The 11,086-nt window shown below is 35.8% G+C and overlaps 2 protein-coding genes across 4 annotated transcripts; one reads left to right on the top strand and one right to left on the bottom strand.

Annotated features, from left to right (window-relative positions):
* The first annotated feature begins 353 nt into the window (after positions 1-353).
* LOC107469094 (coilin) lies at positions 354-5,743 on the top strand. 2 transcript variants are annotated; one of them, XM_052255021.1, is made up of 13 exons: positions 354-686; positions 1,089-1,153; positions 1,250-1,504; positions 1,664-1,882; positions 2,108-2,150; positions 2,581-2,658; positions 2,923-3,091; positions 3,209-3,240; positions 3,727-3,930; positions 4,141-4,212; positions 4,296-4,448; positions 5,074-5,272; positions 5,365-5,743. In XM_052255021.1, the coding sequence occupies exons 1-13, from the start codon at positions 492-494 to the stop codon at positions 5,553-5,555; spliced, it is 1,875 nt and encodes a 624-aa protein (XP_052110981.1). In that variant the 5' UTR covers positions 354-491; the 3' UTR covers positions 5,556-5,743. The 2 variants fall into 2 exon arrangements, with proteins under 2 accessions (XP_052110981.1, XP_015943958.1); XM_016088472.3 differs by having other exon boundaries at positions 355-686; positions 3,736-3,930.
* On the bottom strand, positions 5,624-8,448 carry LOC107469095 (protein-tyrosine-phosphatase MKP1). 2 transcript variants are annotated; one of them, XM_021133107.2, is made up of 2 exons: positions 6,383-8,448; positions 5,624-5,757 (listed from the first exon to the last, which is right to left on the bottom strand). In XM_021133107.2, the coding sequence occupies exons 1-2, from the start codon at positions 8,204-8,206 to the stop codon at positions 5,740-5,742; spliced, it is 1,842 nt and encodes a 613-aa protein (XP_020988766.1). In that variant the 5' UTR covers positions 8,207-8,448; the 3' UTR covers positions 5,624-5,739. The 2 variants fall into 2 exon arrangements, with proteins under 2 accessions (XP_020988766.1, XP_052110980.1); XM_052255020.1 differs by lacking the exon at positions 5,624-5,757 and having other exon boundaries at positions 6,153-8,448.
* Between the last annotated feature and the right edge of the window lie 2,638 nt (positions 8,449-11,086).

Here is an 11,086-nt window from a genome sequence, read left to right as displayed (position 1 = left end):
TATTATTGTACAACTTCTGTGTTTTCTTCATATTTCTATTATTAACCGCATATACTCAATTACTTATTCGTACTCTGATCGCTAATAAAAATATAAAAAAATACTATTAAAAGTATTAAAATTTATTGTTTTAATTATTATTTAGTTATTAATTTAATTTTTTTAATCTAATAATGTAATATATATTTTATCTTATTTTTTAAATATTAATATTTATTTAATAATAAAAAATAATAAATTTTAGATGATTTTTTAACTTTTCTCAATTATAAAAATGATTTCTTAAACTCAATTGAAGAGTAGCTTAGGCTTATTGAGCCGCTATTAAAAATAAATACGGATCTTTATTGTGAAACCCCGTTGGACTTGTCATTTCATATTCCTAGCTAGCGCAGTGGTGAGCTTAGCTACCCCGTTGGTTGGACTCGTCGTTTCATATCGCTCAACACTTAAACGGTGGCTGCGCGCCATTGTCCAGCTACGACGGGACGATGACGGCAGAGATGGTTAGGGTTCGCGTAGTGTTTGAGGAGGGCCACATGCTGAGCAAGTCGAAGAAGAAAGAAGGACTGAAGCGCTGCTGGCTCCTCCTTAAACCCCAATACAAGACCATCTCCGATCTCTCCTCTCATCTCCAAAACGTGTTCAAGCTCCATCGCACTTGCCCTAACGGCATCACTCTCTATGTAATGTTTTCACTCTGGGGACACCACTCTCTATTCTCTCCTTAGTATAAACCCTTTGCCGGTGATAAATGAGTTTTGTGATCAAGGGTGTAAGTAATGTTTATTTTTGCTAATTGAGTGGTTGAATTATGCTCACATTTATGGTGGCAAAATAAAGGTTTGTATGGTTGGTTTAGATTCTATTAGAGTTTGATTGTGAATTTTTGTTTTCAAAGATATTTGAAATGAACTGAATTTGCAACTTTCAAAGTTGTGGGTCTGTTTAGGACATGCAAATTGGAATTTGATCATGTTATAACCTAGAGAATGTGGTGTAGAAGTTTTTATCGAGGCTACCTTACTTTGATGAGTATCGATTTATGATTTTATCTTTGGTTTTTTACTTTTTATTTTTAAATGCAGATGGATGGTTTTGTTTTACCACCTTTTGAGTCGACTAGTATTTTGAAGGATAAGGACATTATCTGGTTAGTTTGTTCTTGATTTTTTCCTAACTCTTTATATTTTTTCTTTGTATTTTTTCATTGCTTTGTAATATTTGTTGTTCCATATGTACATGATAGTGTGAAAAGAAAAGGGAGCATGTTAATTGATAAGCCTGATACACCGATATCTGCACCTAATGATCATCAATCCATAGAGCTTGCAAAGCTTCTTGCAATTGAGGGGCCTCAAGATAAGGAGGCTGGAAGACATGAAACTGATTCGGAGGAGGATGGCAGCGGCCAATTTGGTGATACAATTTATGCAGAACCTGAAATAGATGGCAATGTAATCTCAAAGAAGAGAAAAGCATCAAAGAAGCTCAAGAGCCCGAGGTCTGTTTCCGTTATCCAAAATTTTTTCATTTTTATTCATACAAGCAGTAAGAGCTAAATAATTCTTTACAATATATTTTCTTGAAGCTGTAATTGAAATTTGTATGCATTGATTCTGAAACGATGACTTAATTTTTCCATTGTTTTTTTTCTCTTCAGTCAGAAAAAGATGAAGTTGTCTTCGCCAAATAAGTTGACAGTCACTGAGGTTCATGAGGAGGAAAAGGAAAATGGAACCCCCACTCATAACAAATTGAGTCTTTCCAAGAAGGAGAATGACAAGTCATCTAATTTATCTAGCCAGAAAAAGAAGTCTAAAAACCTTAAATCCCAAAAACAGAGTAATGACAAAAGTGAGCCTATGCATGAGGAGAAAAGGTGCATTTTCATTCCAAATTTATCTAGTTAATCAAATATTTAACTGGTTCTTGTGTTTTTTTAGGTCATTAGAGATATTTATGTATTCCATCCAGATTTTGGTTTATTTGTCTAGAGCCCCTTCTTTAAGCCAATTTTGAAACCATCTTCCTATGATGAATGTCTCTGTTTCCATCATATTGGAACTATGATTTTTCTGCTCATTTTTTCTTCTACGTTGTATAGGTTACCTCAACCTCAAGGTGATGGTGGAAGTGGCACTAAGAAGGTACCTACTTATTTCCACGGTTTCAAATTCAGATGCATTGTTTTGTTCCATTGTTAAGACGGATAGGTTTCTGCACTGGTTTGACGAGATGACTCTTGCACATTTGGACAATAGTTATACCTTGCACATCATTGATAGGGCTAATTTGTTTTATTCTTTTTGTTTTTTAAAAAAGAAAAAAATTTCCTTAGGCAATATAACAGCATGTCTTTTATTATTAGTTCAAGGAATTATACTGTAGCCATTGTAGATTATTTGGTGTGTAATTATTTAGGAATCTCCCATGTTCATGGATTTCCTCTCCATATACTGATTTATTATTTTTTTCTTTTTATTGTTCGATATTCTGCCGGCCCATCCTGATAAGAGAGAGGGGATAGGAGGAAACTTTATATTAATTTTCACTTTCTCTTAACTCGTTTTTGGTCAGACGCCTAGCAGAAGTGCTCGACGAAAGAAAGCTAAGAGAAAATGGCTGAGGGAACAACTAAAATCAGAGAAGGAGAAGGTAACCTGATCTCGTGATGTTAATGCAGATCTTATTTACTTTTTACATGCAAATAGGAAATGGATTCGTCTTAATTTGAATTGTGTGTGGGAATTCACTTTAGTCCGTAGACCAAGTCTAGTTAGTAAGATAAGCTTCCTAGTTCTTAGTGTTCGGGAATTGGCATCATATGTCAGTTTAGTTGGAGGTCTCTTGTCATATTTGATATTTTCACATGTATTTAGTCTTTCTTTCTGAAAGAAATTATTCTGTTCAAATTTTCAGCTGCATCAGAGTCCAGCAGTTGAGAAAGATGTTCAGAAATTGCCTGCCAAAAATAATAACTGCAGTGTCTCTAATGCACCACAATCTGATGAAGAAAGTGAAGCAGAGGATGACATTGTTCCTGTTGAAATCAGACCAGGGCACATTCGCTTTCAGTCACTTAAGAAAGGTTTTGATGCCGTCTTCCATCTCCAAAGATATTTTCATGAAGGAGCAGGTGTTTCTTTTTGCTTTAGAATTGCTTCACGATCTGACATATGCTTATTATACGATCTGTTTGATGCAGATCAGGAAGCACCACAGAATCAGATCCCAGTGGTTTGTTCAATTTTCCTCAATAAGACTTGCTGGTTTTGCTGTGTTTTTACCTAACACGAGTCAATATCAATATGTGAAAAGATATATTTAAATTTGCACAAAATCCATGTTATGGACAATGTTTTGCATTTGAACTTCATTTGCTTTATCTATTTGGGTATCTAGACTGTAGTTTTTGATGGAGGTCCATAAATGTCCACTCAAAACTGGCTTGAGATTAATTAAGGGTACAAAATTTCTCAAATAGTTTTTTCTTTGCTTCTAGTTCCTATATTAGGTGTGTTGGATACTCCAGTGTGTTGTATACTCCCTATCTTTTCCCCACTGAATTCGGAACTCCAATCTCCCTTTCCCCCAACTCATGTTCATAGCCTAGTACCAAACTACTTAGTCCCAGCTTTAAGTCCCTTGTTTAGGTATCAGGAGATGTGCTGCAAATATATATTACAGTATTTTGTATTTTATTGATGTGTATACATTATCTGGATGTTTCAGGAAACAAGTCAGTGGAATGGAATTACCAGCAAGAAGAAGGGTCAGAAATGGGGTAAAGAGAGCACCTGGCCTCATAAACAGGATGCATATGCACATTCCAGCCAAGATTATCATACTGTTCAGAATGTTGAAAAGAAACATGCGTCCAAGGCTATCGATTTTGACAAGCTTACACCATATACAAGCTTGCCCAAGGTTTGTTTCTGTTCTTGCTAGTGTGCGATGTTGTCTTGCTAAGCACCTGAGAAAATTAAGCACCAGCATTGGGATGTGGGTCCTTTAAGCTATTTCTAATTATGCCATTCAAAAGTTCAATTTCCTTATTCCACTTTTGTGCTTTTGTTCAGTAAATTCTGTTGTTTTGTCCTCTTGTGGTGCTATTAAGTTGCTTTTCATATGCTGCAGGAAGGTGATGTCATTGCATATCGATTAATTGAATTGTCATCATCTTGGACACCTGAGCTTTCTTCCTTCAGAGTAGGTGTCAACACTGCATTTGGACTATTTATACAAAACCTTACTGTTGGAAGCTTAATATATGATGCATTTATGTCCTCTAGGTTGGGCGCATAACAAAGTACAATGCTAAATCAAATAGAGTTTCTCTGGAACCAGTTTCAGAATATCCGTTTGAGTTTAAGAAGAAAATAGATGACGATGCATCTTCTGTACAGTTTGATCCATCTCCTTATGGAGAAGATGGTTCTCTAGAGGTGAAGTTCTTTCATATGGTCTCTTTGTTTTTCTTTCATATATACACACACACTCTTTTTGTTTTGGACCAAAAAACCCCACATTTTTCTTCCTTATTCAATTTATAGTTATGAGTAGTTGTTTTTTTTTTTTTTATCGACCACATTAATCACTACTTTAACTTTTCTCTGTTACTTAGTCTCTCTCCATTATTTTTTCTTTACTTGAATATTATTTTCTATTTTCGTGTATTGAAATAACTTATAAGTGATTAAAAACCTTAATAATAATTATCAATAAATTTAAGTAATATTGTCAAAAGTTTTGTAATATATAGTTAATTAATGTTAATTCACATGTTCAATAATACTTGAAATCATAAGGATCCACATTTTTACCAAACTATTGGAGATGCCTGGTTTATTTGAATGTGATATGTTGATCAAACTATATATACAAAGAAAACTAGTCTAAAGAAATATTGCACCATTTGGAGGATGAATATGTTGCGGCCCATGTATACATTTAATTTTATTCTTGTTCATGGCATGACATAAAACCTAGAAAATGAGTGATTAAAAATCTTGTCAACAGCTGCTTCTGCTACTTATTTGAATGAAAATGACCAATCATTTTCTTCTACAGATAGATTATTTATCACTTGCTGAAGTTCGTATGGTTAGTCATGGCAACAACTCGAATTCATCAGCCATAGCTGGTTCTAATAATGATTGGGATCATCTTACAAAACCATCTAATGGTAGCATTAACAAAAAATGTTCGGGTGATCAAACTGCTGTGGGAAGCTCTGAACCGGTGAACAGAGGTCATACCTCTGCTAAAGGTAATGTCCACTGATGAACTTTTGGTGTATAGAAATATAAAAGCATTCTTGAATTCTTGATTAACTAAAGTTAGCTTGTGCTATCTTTACAGAAAATGGAGCAGTAAATGTGTGGGATGAAATTAACGAGGCATTAACAGCAAAGAAGGTGAAACTGTCACAGGCAAATTGCTGGCGCAAAGAAGAAAGTTCAAGCTCACAGTCATGGTCCCAAAGAGCCTTGAGATGCAGTGCACTAGGTCCAACAATGGCGCTGCTAAGATCCCAGAATGGACTTAATTAACAGCCTACATCTCGGCCGATTTCTGCGGGGCTGGCGTCGGATTTCTATGGAAATACATTTTTTTTTTGGTATATATGGACAACTTTTCTACATTACCATCTACAACACTGTTGCATGTCCTGTTTTCTGCATTATGAGGGGGATGAATTTTGAACACTTAATCTTTTAATCCGTCTTTTGGATGTTAATACATGCAATCCTCCTGAAAAAGCAGCAGAAAATTGAATCAACTGCTCAATTTCTAAGGTACCTCGTTTTTAAATTTTAACCATATATAAAAAACTAACACATAAAATTGTTGGCAAATCAAGTTTTATTTATTTATTGGAATAGGTTTGGCTGTAAATAATCAAATGAAAATAATGGTTCTAAAGCTTAATCTCTGTTTATTAGCAGAAGCAATGAACAAACAAGGATCTTAAGTTTTGACCACAATTTAGCTATATCAACAAAGTTTGCATAAATTCAATGTTCTCCCTCTTTGTTCTATAGAGTGATAAGACAACATGATGGGTTTTGCCGGGTTTTGAATGAGTAGATGAAGATGATTCATGCTATCACTGGTTAAATGAATTAAAATAAACAAGATCTTCAGAATGAGTAATCGCTTAAGATTCAGCTATATTGAATAATTTATAGAAATTTACACAGGATGAAAGTGAAGTGCCAATCAGTTAGTCTCTCTCACAAATCTCACTGAGGTTCAACATCTGAATTTATGGTATCAGCATTTGATGTTACACAATCAGACTGTTTGCAACTATAATCGTCCTTCACATTATCAATTTATTATCTAAGTCAGGCAAACAAAAGGACTGTGATCTTACCAGGTTCTTGTGGAGCTGAGATGATTCATTAATGGACGATAGCAGCACCCGAGGCGGCGGATTACTCCCCCGACGCTCTGCTATTGAGAGGGAGGATCCTTCCATCTGGAACCAGGAGCTCGCCCCTCCCAAACCATCGTTAGCTAATAATGTTTCCGGCATTGAGGAGACTTCTTTGTGAAGTAACGAGGAGCTCTCGGCGAAAGGCGCGTCTTCGGTTGATTCCATGCCAGAAGGTGATGGCTGCCTAGATGACACAAATGATAAATCAGACCAATTCCCTGAGGAAGGTGAAAATGTGAAAGAGCTTGCATAATCGGAGCTTGAGGGCGAAAGCGTTGGCGATTTGTTCCACGGAAAAGGATTCGAAGCAACACCAGAGTCCGCGGCTTTAGGAGTATCCTCCACTACTATTGCGTCTGAATTGTTATTATTATTCAAATAACATTCAAAGGAATGATTAGTTGACGGTGACAAAGGCTCAATCTCAGAGTTTCGCTTCTCTTCTTCACCGTCTTCCATATTCACACATTTGGGAGAACTAAGCAACTCTTTCATGACTCCTGTAGCAAGCTTCTGCCTTAGTATTCCCCATCCGTGCTCCTTCGCCGGCACACAAGTCTCCGACCCTGCACAGTCGGCAACTGCCTTGTAAAAGATCTCAAAATCCAAATCATACGCCCCAACTTTTCTTGCACCAATATCGGCCGCTTTGCCAATTTCCACCCCTTCTTTCTCGGAATCACCCGAAGACAGAGCAATCCAAAACTGAGGTGTTTCCTCACCTTCATGGATCGTCAAAATAGGTCCCTTAGCCCTCTCATACCGGACTACCTGAAGCGCCGCGCCTCGTGCGTTGGAGGACATCACCGGGCTGCAGTTTTTGCCAATCCAAACATAGATTGTAGAGGGAACATGGACAACGAAAGAGCCACGAGAATCGAGCGCTTTCGCGCCCGGCTGATTAACCGTCTTTGGTACCAAATGAAGAGGATCGTATGGCGAATGAGGCGCCATTCGGTACATCCTTTGAATAGAATTGGGGCTAGCAGGCAGAGCGTGGACCCTTTTTTGACACTGAAGAAGCTGACATGCAAAACCCATGTTTGGATTTGTCACTCCCCTTGCATTCTTGACATACTGGAAAGCATCTTCAAAGCTTTGTCCCTCCCTCCACATGAGGTAGGCAATGACGAGAGAGGACGACCGCGAAACGCCTTGACAGCAATGGACGAGGACGCGGCCGCCCTGCTCTCGAACATCTTCAAAATAGTCGAACACATCATAGAGGATACTTGTTATATCCTCCGAAGGACTGTCCTGTAACCAGAGTGTTTTGTAAACAAAGTCGCTTTTGAAATACTCCGCGCAAACGAAACCAACGCAGTTCAGCACATGAGTGATTCCATTCTGCCTAAGGAGCTCATGGTTCTTGGCAACCGTGTCGCTTCCTAAGTATATATGCTCCGCGATTCTAGAACATTCTTTGTCATAGAAGGCCAGTTTGTCTCTCTTGAACTGAAAATCTTTGGTGGGTTGACTGGAGTCCAACTGTCTTATAGACCCTCTTGGTGTCTGGGGAACTGGCCAAACGCCAAGATCGTCGGATCCTGCGCTTGGCCATTCCTCGACACTGGGCTTTCTTATGGAAAGAGGCTGAAGAGGTGGCAAAAATGGCCTTGGCTTTGTGTTTGGTGGTTGTGGTGGTGCCTTGTGGCGGCTGCTCGGAGACCTATCTGTCCATGAAACCGAACGGGAATAGGTTCTCCGAGCAAGAGTGCCGCTACCAGAGGGCTTGTTTATTTTTCCTTCTTCTCCTAACATCTCCAAAAGGGTACTGCTAACTACTAACTATTATATATGCTATCTTGGTGACAAAAGATAGAAACTTGATTCACACTCATGAATGAATTTCCACAGAATAGAATACGAGAGAAAAAGAAACTAGGAAAATGGTGGGTGTTTCAAAATCATGGTAAAATGGTAGGTAGTTGCAGTTTTTGAGTCTACAACCTTGTGTTCCATATTTCCCACCTAAACCCCTTGACTATGTCTCTATCTCTGAGGAGGCAACTACCCCGATAAACCATTGGTGATTATATATAGACTCATTCTGTAGTCTATTTTTGTCTATATTTTGACGTCTATTTTTTATTTAGTTTCTTCTTTATAATAAATTTTAAATATTTATATTGACAATTAGATACTAAATTTTTAAATATTATAACAACTATATATATGGATAATATAATAGTAATGGGATCACGTAACGACGTGTTTGGTATGTTAGATTATTCTATAGCGGTTATGTGTATAACTTGACTGGTTGGGCTTCGACATGTCTCCCTTGTGGACCACCAAGTTATAAAATTTGCACCTTCTTCCATCGCCACCCTTTTTTGACCCTTTGCTATTGTATGTGTTTTTCGTATGCTTATTTTAATGCATATTCTTTCTTATTATAATATCCTTAGTCACAGCCATCCTTTCTTTGACCACAACGGAAACGGCAACATCTTTTACATGTTCCACATGACAGAAACTTTCTTAGCTGTTTATGTAATACTACAGTGGAACTTGGAAATATGACAATAGTAAAAAATAATAAATAATAATTCGGCAACTAAGCCGATATTGAATTTAAAACATTTTCGTTAAACTAAAAATCAGCTACAAGCCTACAAAAGTAATTATTATGTATTTTTACATTTATATATATGTTAAATTTATATTTTTTTCAACTAAATAATTAAATTTTTAGAAAAATCAAATAGACGAATAATTAAACATTTATAATAATAAAATAAGTTTTTTTTTATGCAATATCAGATTCGTATTCCGTATGACAGTAGTTAATTTTTAGTGCATATAGCATAATTAATTAAATTATTAATTAACAAACAAAGAAAATACTGAAAGTAGTACTCAGCCTATCCATTCAACCTAGAGGTAATACTCAAATTGACCCTTGAAATTTGACCTCTGACTCAATTTAGCTCTTAAAGTTTTAATTGACTCTAAATGTATCTCGAAATTTTGCCTCGAGCCTCAATTTGGCCCTTCTAGCGTTTTCCGTCACCGGAGAGCTGACCTGGCAAATTTAAATGACACCTGATAGTCTCAAAACGACGCCATTTTACTGTTGGCGCCGAAATTGTTAGAAACAACGTCGTATCCCTTAGGAAGGGGTTAAATGAAAATCCAAACACTAACCACTCCATAGGTGAGACTCAGTTGATCCTTTCTCTTCCTCCACTTCCTCTCGTTTTTCTTCCCGTCAGAGAAGCACCATGGATGTCACAGTAATGGAGCTTTGAAGCTTTTCTTACTTCTTTCTACCCCCATTGTGAAGATTAATTACCTGTGAGTCATCTTTTGAAAAATAGGTTAGTAACAAAATTGATGCTCTCAACTATCGTGCTCTGTTTTTATGAAAATGTTGGTTGTGTGGTGTTTTTCATTTTTTTCACCCTACTTGATTAGTAAAACTTTGGGAGAATGTGGTTGATTATGGTTGTTGATGATGATAGAATTTTTGTATGTTAGGGTTTAATTTTTTTGTATGTGTGTGACTGTGATCAACCGAAGCATTCAATTCTTTATCCGTTTGAGTAGTCTTTAATTCTTCATATTCCATTTTAAAATAACAATTATACTCCTTCATATCCCATTTTAATTTAATTGTTGATTGGATAATTTCTTGTAAAAATAAAATATTTTCTGTACTGAACATTGTTTGCATCAATGACCACCATGAATATTTAAGTGATAATCATGAACTGAGAATTTTGTATTTTGGCCAGTCATTGTAGTTTATTTAACTTTTGATTATTGTTTCGTTAACAGAGTTTATGCTAATTTTTTTCATTATATTCGTCTTGTTCTAGATATTCTTTTTTTCCCTTATCCTGGCATAGTTTTCTACGGATCCTTATCACATTAAAAAAGGAGCTTGTTTCTATATTTTCATCTAATGTAGCAGAACACATAAATTGCTAATATAGGACAATTCTTAACATTTGTACAATACAGGGACTTAATTAGAAATGTTTAAGCTGCAAGTATCTAATTGAAAATTTTGATTTAAGAACTTGATTACGAACTTTTAAACCATAGAAAATTAATTGAAATTTAGTGAAATTATAGAAATTTCTAGAATAATTATACCTTTTCCATTTCTGTGATTCTAAATACCATTCTTTTTAGCTTTATGATGATTATGCTATGTTAAGTATCAATAGTCTAACAAATTAGACTAATTCTAATGCATACTATTTTGTACAACATGTTTCAGGATCAATTTTTCCTTCTAGGAGATTATTTTGCAATAAATCTAGCAACTGTTCCTACTTGTAGAGTGAACGAGTGATTATAAGAGGTAGGCTCTCATAAAACTCGAGTGGTTCTTCCACTTACACAATTTGATCTGAAATTGGGTTTCAGTTTTACATAAAAATTTCTACAAAGATGTGAATACATATAATATTTTAAGCATTGTTGTATAATTGAGTCTGAATTTCATTGTAGATTATCTGGTTATTGTAAATCCTCCTTCAAACCGTAATTTCTTTTTGTAATATGTTATGCTTTATATGCAATCATTCAATGCAGCAAAAGAATAATTCCTTTTAATAAAGTTATGTTGGTACTTAATGGATTCACTGTCAATATCATTTTATTACCATTAAAAAATTTGATATAAAT

Source organism: Arachis duranensis, chromosome 10 (genome assembly GCF_000817695.3).
Source record: "Arachis duranensis cultivar V14167 chromosome 10, aradu.V14167.gnm2.J7QH, whole genome shotgun sequence".
Lineage (NCBI taxonomy): Eukaryota > Viridiplantae > Streptophyta > Magnoliopsida > Fabales > Fabaceae > Arachis > Arachis duranensis.
The sequence above is the reverse complement of the archived record's forward strand: the minus strand, read 5'-3'. Positions and strand labels throughout refer to the sequence as shown.

Coding starts and splice junctions, on each gene's coding strand:
- LOC107469095 (XM_052255020.1), bottom strand. CDS start 8,206: ATGTTAGGAGAAGAAGGAAAAATAAACAAGCCCTCTGGTAGCGGCACT.
- LOC107469094 (XM_052255021.1), top strand. CDS start 492: ATGACGGCAGAGATGGTTAGGGTTCGCGTAGTGTTTGAGGAGGGCCAC. Junction 2,659..2,922: donor TAAAATCAGAGAAGGAGAAG/GTAACCTGATCT, acceptor TCAAATTTTCAG/CTGCATCAGAGTCCAGCAGT. Junction 4,213..4,295: donor CTGAGCTTTCTTCCTTCAGA/GTAGGTGTCAAC, acceptor TATGTCCTCTAG/GTTGGGCGCATAACAAAGTA.